The sequence below is a fragment of the Xiphophorus maculatus genome, chromosome 13 (assembly GCF_002775205.1).
Source record: "Xiphophorus maculatus strain JP 163 A chromosome 13, X_maculatus-5.0-male, whole genome shotgun sequence".
Lineage (NCBI taxonomy): Eukaryota > Metazoa > Chordata > Actinopteri > Cyprinodontiformes > Poeciliidae > Xiphophorus > Xiphophorus maculatus.
In genome coordinates this window covers 2776187-2792198 of record NC_036455.1, presented here as the reverse complement: position 1 = coordinate 2792198, position 16012 = coordinate 2776187, and the positions used below count along the sequence as shown (strand labels likewise).

The window sequence follows — 16012 nt, the reverse complement described above, 5'->3', positions numbered from 1 at the left end:
ATGTTGTCTGTGCCTCTAAATAGCCATGGTCCTGAAGATTGTCATTTTATTTCACTGTATGACAATAAATACCATCTGAATCCGCAGTGTTTTTATACACAAGAGCATAAAAATATAATTTTGCTTGGTGAAAAATAATTGTACTGTGAACTAAGGTAAAAGTGAGTTAGTGGCATAGACATTTTTAACCCTTTCATGCATAGTGGTCACTGCAGTGGACAGCTATCTAAAAGCCATTTTCTTGTGCTTCCTGTGGATTTTTATGTTATAAATGCACATAGACCACTGAAGTGGACACTAATGCATCATAAAATATACCATCAACTATACTGGCCATCAGCTGCAAATGCAAGAAATTATTTTTGTTAAATATAATATGGCCGACAGACAAAAAAGCATGAGAACCGACCCGGTCCCTCCTTCTACTGTAGACGACTCTTACAAGTAAAAAAAATATTGTGACATCAGATAACCCCTAAGTAGCAATACTACTGATGTATTTTTCAAATAACAACTTTGTATTTGGACAAAATTACAATTGATCACATAAAAAAAAATATATATATATTTTTACAAAAAAAATGTCCTACCTTTTTTATGCCTTAAGAAAAAAATTTAAAAAAATGGAAAAAAAATTCTGACACAAAGGATCATAATTCATGCATGAAAGGGTTAAGACAAAATTGTAATATTCCATTAAAAAAAACAAGCAAAAGAATAGGTTTAAGATTGAGAAAGCAGTCATGATTTGATAAAAGTACTACCAAGTATAACTAAAAGCTTGCTGGTTGTATTTATTGGTTGGAGGAGCGCAAATCTTTCATGTAGATAAGAAAATAACTTGCGAAAGAACTGCTTCAAATGCGGAAGTTGGTCAGCGCGTCAAACCAGAAAGGGGGATGTTTGCTTAATAAACGAAGGTCTGGCAACCGAAAAGAGTCAAATGCACCTTGAGCTTTAGTGGTGGCCTAATAAAGCGCTTTTTTCTTCTTCTATACTATCAGTGACATAGAGCTCCAAGGAGGGAAGTGTTCAGCTGCTGTTTGTTCTGTTGACAAAGAAAAGGAGCGACGACAGTAACGTATTAGCAATGTCTGGTCGATAGAAACTGCGTGACTGAATCCTGCAGAAATGAGCGACACGAAGGGGCCCGCAGCACGCAGGAGGAGGACTACCATCTCCGGCGGTGGAGGAGCTGGCAGCGTGAAACAAGCCAACGGCACCAAGGGGCATGATGCCGGGGGGAAACCTCCGCAGGATCCCGCTGGAGTTAAAGCAGCGGCGCCGGAGGTTTCCAAGCAGCACGCCAGTCACAATGGGAATGTGGGCAGAGAAGAGTCGGGGAAAAGGCAGCAGCAGTCCCGTAGCAGTCCGAGGAAGCAAAGCAGCGCGGTGGAAGACATCAGCGGCCGACTCAGGTAATCCTGGGTCTTTTACAAAAACACTTCACGGTCCTACGGTAGGCGACGAAGTAAAACAATAATGTTTAGATCCGTTTTAATTCAATCTGTAAACGTGCTGTACATCATATTAGGTGTAAGTATGCACCTCTGCCTCCTTGGGGATTTGTAGTATTAAGCTAATTTGGGATACATCTCTGGGTGTTTGCAGCCGCCCAATTAATGATTGTTTCTTTTGTAATAAATAAATGCGGCCAATAGTTTCCAACACAGACCCAGTTACAGACCCATCAGACTAATGTTCCCACTCATTCTAGAAGTCTGTAGACTGATATTTAACCTTCCCAGCTCCTCTCTTCTCTTTATTTCTTGCATTTGACAACATTGCGTACGTTTTTGCCACATATCAGAATATGTTGTTTTTATAAATGAAAATCTTGACGTTGTCATCCTTTTTTCATCTGTGTCATTTTCTGTAATTGCAGCCATTACAGCTCCAAGTGTTACGGGTTATGTTTGTACCTGCTTCTCACGTCTAGGAACTGACATTTTTGCCCACTTTTCTTCACAAGACAGCTGAATCAGGTTGAATGATGAGCATCTTGGAAGTACAATTAATTTGGTCTCACCACCACTTCTCAGCTGGACTTAGGCCAAGACATTGATTGGGTCATTCTAACATGCAAATATAATTTGATCTAAGCCACTCTTTTGGCTTAGGACTAGGATTGTTGTCCTCCTGGGCTCAGGCATATCAAGAAAATGGCATATTTTCTTGATATTGTGATGAAATCCCTGTTGAAATGCCCCCATTTCTCTTTGTGAGCTTTAACATCTCCACCCCTAGCTGGAATGTGATCACCTGCCCCAGGGTTGCTCGTGTTTAGCTTGACTCTGCTCTCTCCATGTTAATGAAAAGCATCCCCACAGTGTGATGCTTCCACCACCATGCTTAACATTTGAAGTGGTATGTTTAAAGTAATCTGTAGAGTTGCCATCCCTCGGCACAAAGCAGCTTCTTCAAGATGTTTGCTGTATCGCATTGTTTATTTATGGGTTTTCTTCATTAAAAATGTCTTTCCTTTTGCCACTCGTATTCGAGTAAATGTGGCCAAACACTTTTGAGATGCTTAGTTGCAAAAATAATTAAAAACCATGTGTCATTTTCACTGAGGTCATAGCTACCAATTCTAATATTCACTAAATTAAATGTCTTTTTCTGGGTACAACACACGACAGATAAAATATGTGCTTTAGTAGTTTTTAATCCAACATAAATTATGAAAATACACCAAAGCACTAATATTGATTTATTGTTTGCATGTTTGTCACTTATCTTATTAGAGATGTATCTAAAACTCTAAAATTGATTTTAAGACATGTTTGGACAAGTGAGACAGGACAAGAAATGACCACAACATGGCTAAATAACAACTATGCGTTTTCTTTTTTCTTTTTTTTTTTTTTGCCAATCTCTTTTTAAAAAAGTAATTTTTTATGCTGCAGTTTAATAATTAAGTGTAAAAAATTGAGCCCGAGTAATAATCTGGTCTCATACTAAACGATGTGAACATAAGCGTTCTAGTAACACAGGAAACCTTGAAATTAGGTCATTGTCTTACTAGTAGTGTGGTTTTAGTGTGTGTGTGTGTGTGAGAGAGAGAGAGAGAGTCATCCTGTGTCATGTGTTTTAATCTTGCTTTCAACCTTTTCAGTGTGTGAAAGGTTGAACTGAGAAGGTGTGGGGAAAAAAGGCACAGCGAGTTTTGTTACTGACTCCTTTCCTTTCAGATGTCTAGTCCTTCTTTCTTCACTCTTTCTCATGTATAACTGTGGGGAACAAAATCTGATTGATGATGAAAAGCCTAAATTTACTCAATTCTTTTCATGATCGCACCCTTTGACCTACATTTTCACAACTCCTTTACTGCCTGTTGCAGTGGTTGGAACAGATATTGGATTTCGGGATGTTACTCATTCAGGGAAAATTATTGCCTAATCAGGCGGGTACAACATGAATGAGTTACTAAGAGGACAGTAGAGCAGAATCTGTGTTTTTGAAGAAGTTCAAAACAAATATATGGTCTATCTGAGTAAATATTGCATAAAATAAAACGCTGGAATACAAGAGTATTTGAAAAAATGCAGAAAATGTATAGAAGAATATGTTGGATACAACACAATGATTTCAATGTTAATTATGTTGAGTCACAAAGGCTACATTCACACTGCAGCCTGAAGTGACCCAATTCTGATTTTTTTTTTTTCCTTTGGGAAAAAATATCGGAATTTCTTTTTGACAAAATTATTATTATTATTATTTATCTATTTATTTTTACCGTGGCCGTTCACACTTCCAAATATAAGCGACTTGTATGTGATCTCCAGTGTGAACAGCAAACGGCCTGAAAGTGTCCCGCATGCGCAGTAGAGGGCGCAATAGCGTCACACATAGAGAGCGTGCTCAGTGTTTTGCCAACCGCCATAAAAGTTGTGATCAGTGTTTGCTGAAGTAAACATTGATGCCAACGGTGGAGCATAGCTTACGATTTTGAAGTTGTTGTCCGACTGGAGCCAGTATATTAACAACTTAGTCTTCATTACACTCCGCCATGGTTGTTGTTTTTCTTCCTGCTTGCGCGTATCAGGACGCAGAACAGTGATGTTTGTTGAGTATCAGTGACGATCAGGTCGGATTAATGCAACCTGGACATTAGGTCACATTTGATTCGGACACCTATCGGATGTCCAAGTGACCTGGGTCGCAATAAAAAAAAAAAAAAAATCCGACCTGTGTTGTTCAGACACAAAAATATCAGATACAGGTCTCATTATGTTAAATCAATTTGGAATTGGATCACTTCAGGCTGCAGTGTGAACGCAGTCAAATTCTGGTGTCTTTCTATTAATCATAATGTTACCTTTTCTATTTATTTATTGTTGATGAGTAACAAGAAGCTTTGACGGATAATGTAATCACTGGTTATTTAATCATTAAACGAATTATTTACTCAAAATACTTTATTTCCATTTTGTTTTGCAGCTGCCATGTCCTGCAGGAATCTCTCCTGAGCTCAGCCAGCGGCTACAGCAACTACAGAGGAATCCTAAACTGGTGTGTTGTTATGCTGGTGAGTAAAACTGAGTGGGCATTCAAAGATGTTTCTTTGTTAGCGATGTGTCCTTGCACCACATGTGGCAATTACAGATGCTGTTTCAAGCGGGTTTATAAACACCGATATTAAAACGAAACAGTGTGTCCAATGAAAAATGCAAGTTGTGTTTAGTGAAAAACAGTGACTATGAGAAAATGTACCGCTCTGACCAATTTGCACTACATGCCAGACAGCATGAAGATGAATTATAAGGAGTTGATGTCATTTCAGTGGCATGTTTGATTGCTTTATTAATGTCAAAGTTGAGTATTTCATCACTTCAAATATTGCACTTGCGTTTGATGCCATTCCAGACAAATTGGCGAGTGCCAGTGTTGTTCAGATGTCAGAATTTCACATTTCCTCAACAGACAATGTATTGAGCAGTGGGTACTGCTGCTATTACAGTTCATTATGTTATTACATAAGTTCATCTTATGTAATAATAAGGTGATTATTATGGATTATTTTATAAATCCATAACTATGTCATATTTATACAACTACATACTGAAAACCCCAGCCATGCACAGGGCAAGAGTAAATAATTATTATCCAACTTGTAGTTTTTGGGGTTTTTTAAGCAGATTGATGCTCCTAAATCTTTGGGTTACTAGTATCGCCCAGAGAGGACCACAAGCTGCTTCTAGCCAGTTGTTTCCAAAGTTTGTCTAAATACCAATCCTAATTTGCACACTGTGACTAAAATAATATTTTGAATGTTTATATCTCTGTGACAACCATGTTTTATGCTGTTTGCTGTCACCACCTGGCTTACCTTACTCATTTCAGAGAGTCTTTGTACAGAGACATAAAAGTCAAACTACAGAGGGTTTAACTTGTATGTCTTGTGACTGAGTGTATGTTATTTGTTGGCTAATTTGCTTTTTACTACCATTGGCTATATTCCAATATAGCCAATGGTAGTAAGTCGTCTGCAGAGGTGCAAGTTTCCACAGAGGAAAGTTTTGATGTTGTGCATGTTTATCCTTGCCGTCCTTGAGTATAAACATTGGAGAATACCATGCTTGTCGTTCTGTTGTATTTCTCTGTGATGGCTGGGGAATAACGGAGAATCATTGTGAGAACGCATAGGTTTTTATTTATGAATTGGGACTAAGCCCTGATAAAATGAAAGAAGAGATCAACAGGAAAACCAGGTCAGACCAAAGTAAAACTTCTCTTTTTTCTCCTAATCAGACTAAATCTTTGATAATTCAGCCTTTAGAAGCTGAATTGTTTCTCCAAATCATATTTGTATGTCAGTAGGATAAAGTTCATCTAACTCTAGTATCTCCTTCTATTTTTATCCTACCTGCCACTAAAACTCCTACCTGCTTTGTCTCATCATCTAAAGGCACTGAAATATACTTTCTCTCATCAAAATGTGTTGGATTTCTAGTGCAGAAAAAAGTTTGTCACAAGTATTGCAAAAATTGTGCATAACAACTAATTTCATCAAATTATAAACCTGTGCAATTGATCTGTTTTGCACTTTTCATTAAAATAAATTACATATACTTATTTTTTTCACATTTGTGTACTGTGGTATCGGCTTCTTATAATAATTCTTTATTTAATCAGGTAAACCCCGTTGAGTTCTAGATCTCATTTTCAAGAGGGACCTGAAACAAACTTCACTCCCAGTCGGGGAATCGAACCCCGGTCTCCCGCGTGACAGGCGGGGATACTCACCACTACACTAAACAAGTCTGTCTCACTAAAGTATTATTTAAAAAGTGCAACTCAAAGTAATATGCTTCAAGTATTTCTATTTGTTCATTCTGAGGATTTTAGCTAACAACTAATTAATAAAAAAGCTTCCCTTTGATTTCACTCGTATACCACTTGTACAAGTGTCTGTATTCCTGCCGACCACTTATATCAGTCGACCTCCCCTCACTTTCTAACCTCTCTGTGCTTTTGGTACAGCTGAACTGTTGCGAGAACCCATTTTGCAATCATTTTGCTTCACAAAGCCCAATAGTCCCTTCATTCATGATGAACCTCTTGTTCATCTCGAAGCTTACTAAGGTAAAGGTTAGCAGTGCGGACAAAGAACATTACTGATTTCAAACCATAGAATATTCTCTTTAACATGACTATATCATGCCTCTGATCATGCATTTATCCAGAAACTGTCTCTCATAGAAACCGTGACTGATTTAAAAATGGTGTGCATGCATCTTACCCACTGTGTACTTTTTCTGCAAACAGTTTTATATCATAGAAGGTGAAGCTGAACCTTGAACTTAAATGCATAACGATACCATAAAGTGATTTTAGTTAACATAGGGAGCAGCTGCAGGGTAAGACATGGCTGCAGGTGGGAAGGCAGCAGGATTTGTTGCCACGTTTAGGTGTGAAACAAGTGTGATTGATTTTGACAGATGTCACTCTTCCTCTTTGTGTGTTTTATGTTTGGTCTTGTTGAGCTACTTTTCTGTTCTTGTTTAGAACAATACCTGACTCTGTATACAGTGAAAGAAAAACGGGTCAATCTGCAGGCTGATCTGACCAGCGTTACTAGATTCGAAAACAACAATAAGGAGATTTAAAGCTGAGCATTTTTTAAATCGTCTTTGCAAAGTTCAGACTCGATGAATCGCCAGGAGAAATTATTCCTTTTCTTTTACGCTAATTACTTCTTATCTTTTGCTTTTCTATTTTTCCTTGTAGGTGCTCAGTAATGCACGACTCTTCTTGGAGAACATCATCAAGTGAGTGTGCACAAACACAGAAGACACATGTGTGTATATATAGAAATATATAGCTATATGTATGCAAACATGTTTCTACTTCCATTTACCTCCAGGGTCCAGTAAATGTCACTCCAACAATTGTAATAAAATAAATTCAACTTACAGAAATTTCAAGATACTCTGAATCACTGTACCATTTTAATTAATAATCCATGACTTCCTGTTTCCCTGAAATATAAACTTACAGTAATACAGAGACTAACAACTCTTGGTCCCTTTTCAAAATGGGAAAGGCAACATAACGTGATATTAAAGTTTAATTCCTTATAATTGCTCACATCCACAACCAGAGTAGTATTTGTCTTCACCCAATTCTGCTATTATACTCAGAGTTTCCCCCAGAAAACTTGCACCAGTGGCTGGGTGCTAGGGCAGCCATTCATCCAGCAGCCCGTCGTGTTTTTGAGTTAAAAAAGGTTAAAATTGACAGGAAATTTGAATATATAACTTGATAATTATGCGTTATTGAAAGATTGGAAGATGAACACCAACTATAAGTCTGAAAATATGCAAACATTTAAAAAAAAAAAAAAAAAAACCTAAGCAATGCTAAGCCTGGTGGCCCGCCAGGCTTATAACACACTGGGGGAAACCCTTCTACTAATGACAGACTAAGTTTAAATGCATGTCACCTGAAATATTATCGCCTACCAAATGTTGCATTCACACAGTTTTTTGGAATTGAGAAATTTCAAAGATTGGAGTTAAGATGATAATTACAAATTGAAATATTGTGCAGGTCTGCTGTGAATTTGAAAGGCATTGAACGTTCACAACAGAGGCACTAAAAGCTGCACATGACTAGAACATCTTCACACAGCCACACCTCGGTCTAATCCACCAATCTTTAGCTTTTGTCACTTTCACTTGATTTAACCACATGGCTGTAAAACGATCTCGTTTTCTTCCTCCAGGTACGGTATCCTAGTAGATCCAATCCAAGTCGTGTCTCTTTTCTTAAAGGACCCCTACAGCTGGCCAGCAGCCTGCCTAATTATTGGTATGAAGCCTCTATTTTATTGATATAATGGACACAAAAACTACTACATTTTGGTATTTACAGCTGATGCAAAGAAGTTTTTTTTGTCACAGTTACATTTGTAAGTGTTTCAGCTCACATCTGGTATCACAATGTATCTTTGGAGCACATGATCTGAGACACAAATGAAATGCAAATAATGCCAGATTTTCTTTCTTTTCAGAAAGTTGAAGCGTAAGGGACAAGTCATTGCATTCACATTTTATTTTTACATATGACAGTAGAAAATAGATTCAGGTTTTATTTTTCATTAGAAGGAAATTAGTGATTTTTTTTGTTTTTGCTGCTGTTCTGATACTATTTATCTCCTTAAGCACACGTTTAAAATTAATCAAAGTTTTTGGAAGTGAGGCCTTTAGGTTGTCCAAATAATCCCTGCTTTTAAACATTATCTGAAAGTAACATTGTATTTTTTTTATTTGTTTTTAACTTTTTCTTTTACAGTTATCAGAGAATAACAATAAAAAAATACAGAATACTAATCAGTATATCTTCTTCTGATGTAATAGGTGCTGGTGAAATATTTTTTTTATGACAATACGGATCAAATCTTATTTAATGCACAAAAATTCAATTAATTTAGTAAGACCTGAAGCATAAAATGTGTTATTTATAGTAGTAAATGACAACAAATGACATTTGCAGGCACTTTACAAAACAAATTTGTAAATTTTATATCCTGAAACATCTAATCCAATCAATCCAGTCATTTAGAGATCTTCAACTTCAGTTTCATTCAGATCAATTTGATTCTGTTTATACTGCCAATCGCTAAGTGTATCTATGTAAGAAGATCCCAGCTGGTTGCATAAAGGTGTTGATTTTGCAGCAATCCCTCCTGCTAAGCGACGATGTGACAACAGTGGAGAGAAACATCTGTTTCAACAGGAGGGACCAGTGCTCAGTGTGAGCAGCCGTCTGCCATAACTGAGTGAATCATAAAGTAACTGGCTGTTCCTAAAGTTTTGCTCCCCTGTAAAACCAGCTTAGATTTCAGCTTTTTCCCTCTGACTGAGATCTGTGGATGTTTCTCACTGCTAGTTGTTTTTGTGAGATATTGATTATTGTAAACATAGCTGAAAGAAAAGCTTTACTTTTACATTCCATGCTATAATCAGTGTGTTTTAATAAGTCTTGGTATTTATGTATTGTTGTAACTCATGAAACTGTTCCTCTTGTTTGTTTTAGTGTCCAACCTGTTCATCTTGACAGCCTTGTACGTAGAGAGGCGTCTGGCAGTGGTAGGTCCATATAATAATCTACATAGACTTTTTTCATTTAACACACATTTTCATTTAACTCCTTAAACCCGTTTATTGTTTCCAGACGTTTATTGTTTGGTTTGATTGAGTTATTCTTTTATAGCCTTTGATGATGCGCTTTATTAGCCCAGCGGTGCTCATATTTATTACTGCTCTGACCTAGATTGCATCGTGTGTAACTTCATTTTCACAGTTGATGACGCTTTAATTATTATTATGATAAACGTAAAAAATGACGCATATTCTCTGTAATATTTTCCAGGGTACGATCTCTGAAACTACTGGAAGGATCCTTCACATTTTCAACCTCACCTTCATGTTGACCTTCTCCTCGGCCACGGTCCTCTCTGTGACCTCCATGACCCCAGGTGTGTTTAAATATATGATAAGAAACCGACTCCAACCTTTAATCTTTGGTACTAATGTTTAGCATGTGTGTCATTTTATTTTAAAATCATAGAAGTTATCTTATTTTTCATTTTGACCATCAATATGGCCAAATGGGTCTTTTTTTGTGTTACCTGCTTTAATTTTTCCCCCTCTTATTAATGGTTTTGTGCTTGTCTGTCAGTGGGTGGTGTTTTTTCTCTAGGAATCTACACTGTGCTGTTTCTCAAGCTTTACTCTTATCAGGACGCCAACAGGTGGTGCAGAGAGATCAGACAAGCCAAAGCCAAAAGCTTAACCCGATCATATTCATGTAAGTGTATCGGCATTCACTGAGGACTAAATAAACAATCCTGACTGGAGAATTAAGCTAATGTTTCTGTACAGAGACGTGTTTGTTTATTTATCAGAGTTTAATTTCGTTAAAGAGCTTTCCTACTAAATGATGGTGGAGAAAAGAGAGTATGAAATAAATAAAAGAAGCAAAATATTACCACTCCATAACCTTTGGTCGTTTGGACTCTACAAATTTACTTTAGACCAATGAGAGTGATAATCCCTGAATTCAGATGTTTACGTCTGTTTTCTCTCCTTCTGTGTTTCAGGTCCAAATGTTCAGCAGTCGAACGGCTCAGCAGTTCATTCTCTGGTCTCCTACCCAGGAAACCTCACACACAGAGGTACTTTTTAATCCATCCAAGCCAGAAACGTATACATGAAACATTTGGCATGTATTTGAAAATTGTTGCCCAAAGATGATGAACAGTTTTATTAAATTGTTCCAATTTAACATTGATGAGGATTTTTACATTGACTCCAAAATCAGATGCAGATAGTAATGTTATAAATCGGTTTACTACATTGCATTAGAAAATATTTAATCTGGTTAATATTTGACATCTTTCTGATTTTTAGTCATCCAGAACACGACAATCCTCAGAGTTTAAGTAGAAATCAAGTGGACTTCTTCTTTTGTTTCTTTAGTGTTGGATAACCGGTTGACCTGACTTGTTTATTTGTCTTCAGACATGTACTACTTTGTTTGTGCCCCAACTCTATGCTACCAGCTCAACTTCCCTCGATCTCCACGGATACGTAAACGGTTCCTGATGAGAAGGCTTTTTGAAATGGTGAGAATGAGGTTGTAACATTATAAATCACAGCAGGTGTAGCTGTGTGAAGCAGTCGTTTCGCTCATGACTTCTCATCTTTTCCAGCTTTTTCTTATGCAGTTGTTGGTGGGATTGATACAGCAGGTATGATTGAGTTTGACATTAGAGTCACAGCACAAGAATAATACAAATTTACACGTTTAATATGATACCATAACCCTCAATTGTACATTTTTTATTGAAAACCTTTATTTTTGTTTGCTTTTTTGGTTGACCTGTTCTGTTCAGATTCAAATTGTCATAAATTTAGAGTCAAGACCCGAGTTTGAACCCGAGTTTTACTTTCAATCTGAATAAACCACTTATTACCTTACAAAGAGGCAGTTCTGATTTTTTTCTATCATACTTATTTATTTACCGACTGAAATTAAACAAAACTAATTAAAATGTGTCTCTTTCAGTGGATGGTTCCCACAATTCAAAATTCTATGAAACCATTCCGGGTATGTATGCTGGTTATCTACAGACACAATGATTATTATTATTTAAAAGTTTTTTGTTCTTAAAATGTTCTTATCTCTTGTATGCAGGATGTAAACGGTGTAATCCCTGATTTTAAGAGTTAATTTTTATTCCTTGCTTGTTGCAGGAAATGGATTTTTCTCGGATGGTGGAGCGATTGCTCAAATTAGCAGTGAGTGCCGGTGCAGAACCTTAAAATTTGCAGATTAATGAATAAATAACAAAATCTAGTATTTAAGCTAAAATATCTTTTAATGCAAGACAACATCCCCGCTTGATATTTTTTCTGTTATTATGATTAGTGTAACGTAACCAACCCAAACATCTTCCTCTCCCTGCTCTCCTCTCTCAGGTCCCCAACCATCTTATATGGCTAATATTCTTTTACTGGTTTTTCCATTCCTCTATGAATTTTGTGGCAGAACTGCTGCAGTTTGGAGACAGGGAGTTCTACAGGGACTGGTGGTGAGTTGAGTTTATGTTCAAGTTTGAGCTGAAGGTGCAAAGGAAAAGTCATGATTTATAAAACCATTAGATGCGAATCAAACACCATAAAAGTTTTTTTAAAATGTTTTTGTGATCGACAACTACAACAATAATTATATTGTTAGCACCACTAAAATAAAATCTGATGACCTTCTATTACTGTACATCTTGTAATTCAGAAAGTTGAACATTTCCTAAATTCAACAGAATTCAGAGATTTTATAACGATTACAGTAGTTTTCTTCTTTTAGAAATTAAGAGACGTTTTATTTTTCTACAGTGCATCTACATCAAGTTAATATTTTGCAAGTCAGTTAAAAACAGAGATCTGGGTTAGCAAAGTAAAAGTCTGATTTCGCCAACATATAAAATATGCAAATGCATTGGCACCAATCAGACTTTTACTTTGCTAACCCAGATCTCTGTTTTTCTTTTAGCTCTTATAACTATTAAAACCTGGTATTTGTAACTGGCTTGCAAAGTATTAGCTTGATGTTGATGCATAGTAGAAAAATAAAACGTCTCTACATTTCTAAAAGAAGAAAACTACTACAATCGTTATAAAATCCATAAACTCTGTTGAATTTAGGAAATGTTCAACTGTCTGAATTATAAGATGTACAGTAATAGAAGGTCATCAGATTTTATTTTAGTGGTAACAATATTGTTGTAGTTGTCGATCACAAAAACATTTTTAGAAAACTTTTATGGTATTTGATTTGCATCTAATGGTTTTATAAATCATGACTTTTCCTTTCTGTCCCATTTCAGGAACTCTGAGACCGTCACATATTTCTGGGCTAACTGGAATATCCCCGTTCACAAATGGTGCCTGAGGTGAGGTCAGAACTCCTGGGTATTTAGTTAACGATGTGCTTAATTATTTGGCTAAATTAAATTGTGTGTTTGTGCCTGTTTTACAGACATTTCTATAAACCGATGCTAAAAAGAGGGACCAACAAGTTTCTGGCTCAAACTGCTGTCTTCTTAGTTTCTGCTTTCTTCCACGAGGTAAGAGACAATTTTTCTATCCTTCAATATTTTTATGTAAATAATTTTTTTCCCCATCAATTTTGATAATCAAAAGCTTTTTTTAGCCAAAAAAAAAAGTCTGACCAAAATTATTAAAATAACTTCCAAAAGATAAAATTACTGGCTGGAAAGTTTCTGTTATATTGAATATTACTGATTTCAACATTTCTTAGTATTAGGATCCCATCGTATTTCCACATGTTGGTAAAATAATAAATAGATGTAGACTAATTTATTCCATGTTGATGCCTTTAAAAAAGAGTATCGTTTTTTAAAACCTGTTTAATCTGGATTCTCTCTTCTCAGTACCTGGTTAGCGTTCCTCTGAAGATGTTCAGACTTTGGGCCTTTATGGGAATGATGGCTCAGGTAAAACACTCAGAATCATTTATTTCTGTTTCTTTGTTGTCATGTCTCTCTGGTTTCCTCTTATTCCCACTTTTCCTCCCCGCAGGTTCCTCTGGCTTGGTTTGTGGGTCGCTACCTGAACGGAAACTACGGCAACGCGGCCGTCTGGCTCTCTCTCATCATTGGGCAGCCCATTGCGGTGCTGATGTATTTCCATGACTACTATGTTATTCATCATGGAAGCACTAAATAGCCCAGGGGGGGGGAAAAAATTGAGATGAGCCGAAAGGAAAATGTAAAGCGAGCGACTCTCCTGCTTTAATTTTTGCACTTTGAGGGGACAGGACCACAACATGTTGGGAAACAATGTAGGATATTTATATGACAGGAACTTTCACCTTTTGTCAACTTCTAATCAAACTAAACCTCCAGATGCAGCGCCACCATCTGTTCATTTCATCTTTTATGATTTGATCCTGGACTCAAACTGAATCACCTCTTTGATGAATGTCAATGAAAGGGATTCCCTGTTTTTTTTTCCTTTTTTGTTTTGTGTTTTGTTTGAAGCGGGATATTTGCTTCAGATTTTGTAAGCTCCACTAAAGATGCATTTAGTGAGCCTCTTTGTTGAAATCCATATTTTCTAGACTTAAAAAGCACTTCAGCATTTTGAAAGGATGGCGCTCCGCTTGAAAACGTACACTTGTCAGGTGCAATAAATATGAACCACTGCCAGGCAAACGCATCCAGAAGTGAATCTTGCCTCTTTTAAATGAGATTTGCTTCTGTGTAAGTGGCTAAGAAGTCACTCTGTGTCTTTTTTTTGTTTTTTTTCACTCTGGAAAGTAAGGCTTAAAAATTCAGGTGTCCCGGTTTTGAAGTTAACCACAATTTACCTTTAATTACAATAATGTTAATCTTATTTGTGCAATACAGTATTATATATTATTATTATTGTTAAAATTATATTTATACTGATTTATAAGGAAGCAGGCATCCCTTCCCAGAAGAACTGAATGGACCAAGGACAATAATGTGGAGTAATTTAACCAATCATGACTCTGCATAGTGAACTGATTCATCTGTTTGGTCTGCACAACATTTTAACTGTCAAATGATTTCATGCTTTAAAAAATGTTCTGTTATATTTTGCTGCAGTGACATTTTTTTTCTTGTTTCTATAATTTAAACCAATGACATTTTTTGCACTTTAGAGAGATGCATGCTATTTGGGGGAAAAAAGCAATAGATTACTATGAATGTACCGTCTTAAGTTGTATAATTATTACTTTAGAAAAATTGTTAGTTTAAGTTGTATTCTGACATGCTGAAGTTTCCTAATATTATGATAAAAGTAGAAGAGTTCTTACAGTATTTGATCTAATTGCCTTCACAGCCTGACACTGTTGCCTGCAAATATTTTGCAGCAAATTAAAGTATAATTTTACATTTGTGTTTCCCACCTACTTTCAGAAAAAAGAAACTACTAGATTTCTCTATCAGAAACAAGTGCCTGCTATAAGTGAATATTTAAATTATAAGTTATGCCAAAACTTTCTGGAGCTGTAATTTAAACAGTGTTGTTGTTTTTTTGTAACTTATTTGGAAAACAAGATTTGAATTTAATTGTAATACAATAATCCTGTTTTAGGAGTATTTCAATAATATCCTGACTCGCTTTGATCCACTTGTGCCAAATCTGACTAAATGTTGGCAGCAAAGTAAATTAAAAACAGAATCTTTCCAGAGGCACAGATGGCAAAGTTTACGGTCGTTTGGTTTGACTAAAACATACGAGGTAATTTTAGTTGAGGAATTTTGAGTTTATATTGACTGAATTATTGGATACAACTTGTAAACTGAATGAATTTCTTAACAGATTTGTTTGTACCGTGTTAAGAAGTCGAGGTAAAACAACTGTTTTGTAAATTGTTTTCTTATCTTTCAGTGGAAAAATCTTTCTGATGTCTGATTAAAGATGGTTTCCATCTGCTCTCGAGTTTCTTTTTTTTAAAAAAAGTTTTTAAACTAATATTAACAGCAACAAGCAGATTGTGCTTTAGGAAAAAAAACAATCTGCCAAATATCAAAATATTTAAAAGTGGAAATAATTATTTGAAGGTGGAGTTTATTATAAAATCCCTATTTTTTATATTTTTTTTCAATTTTATAGTTGCTGAAACATTTTTAAGGACTAAGAGTAATGGACATATTTATTTAAATAACATTTGAATGAACAGTACTTTATATAATTTATACATTTAAATTTGCTAAACTGTTGTGCATTGGTGAAACTTGAATAAATTACATTGATTTCAACATTAAATGGTTTAGATTTTATAAGAATTCCCACATATAATATATGAATAATGTATAGATATTATAGACATGCATTTGTGTTTTAATAAACGTTTTAAATTTAAACCATAAGAACACCATATTTATCACTTGTTCAGAAAGTAAAAGAATAATTAAAAGGTATATTATTTGCAATCATTTAGGAATTTA

The 16012-nt window shown here is 35.7% G+C and overlaps 1 protein-coding gene across 1 annotated transcript; it reads left to right on the top strand.

Annotated features, from left to right (window-relative positions):
• Positions 1 to 895: 895 nt before the first annotated feature.
• On the top strand, positions 896 to 15498 carry dgat1 (diacylglycerol O-acyltransferase 1). The gene is made up of 17 exons (XM_005796535.2): positions 896 to 1418; positions 4444 to 4531; positions 7234 to 7274; positions 8231 to 8316; positions 9544 to 9596; positions 9880 to 9985; positions 10189 to 10317; positions 10610 to 10684; positions 11031 to 11134; positions 11222 to 11260; positions 11578 to 11619; positions 11766 to 11810; positions 11991 to 12103; positions 12896 to 12961; positions 13048 to 13135; positions 13463 to 13525; positions 13611 to 15498. The coding sequence occupies exons 1-17, from the start codon at positions 1132 to 1134 to the stop codon at positions 13755 to 13757; spliced, it is 1572 nt and encodes a 523-aa protein (XP_005796592.1). The 5' UTR covers positions 896 to 1131; the 3' UTR covers positions 13758 to 15498.
• Positions 15499 to 16012: the final 514 nt, after the last annotated feature.

Bases quoted from the DNA above. Each gene is read 5' to 3' on its own strand.
- dgat1 (XM_005796535.2), top strand. From the start codon at position 1,132: ATGAGCGACACGAAGGGGCCCGCAGCACGCAGGAGGAGGACTACCATC. The intron at 9,597-9,879 runs GTAGGTCCATAT...AATATTTTCCAG, and splicing joins TAGAGAGGCGTCTGGCAGTG to GGTACGATCTCTGAAACTAC. The intron at 12,104-12,895 runs GTGAGTTGAGTT...GTCCCATTTCAG, and splicing joins GAGTTCTACAGGGACTGGTG to GAACTCTGAGACCGTCACAT.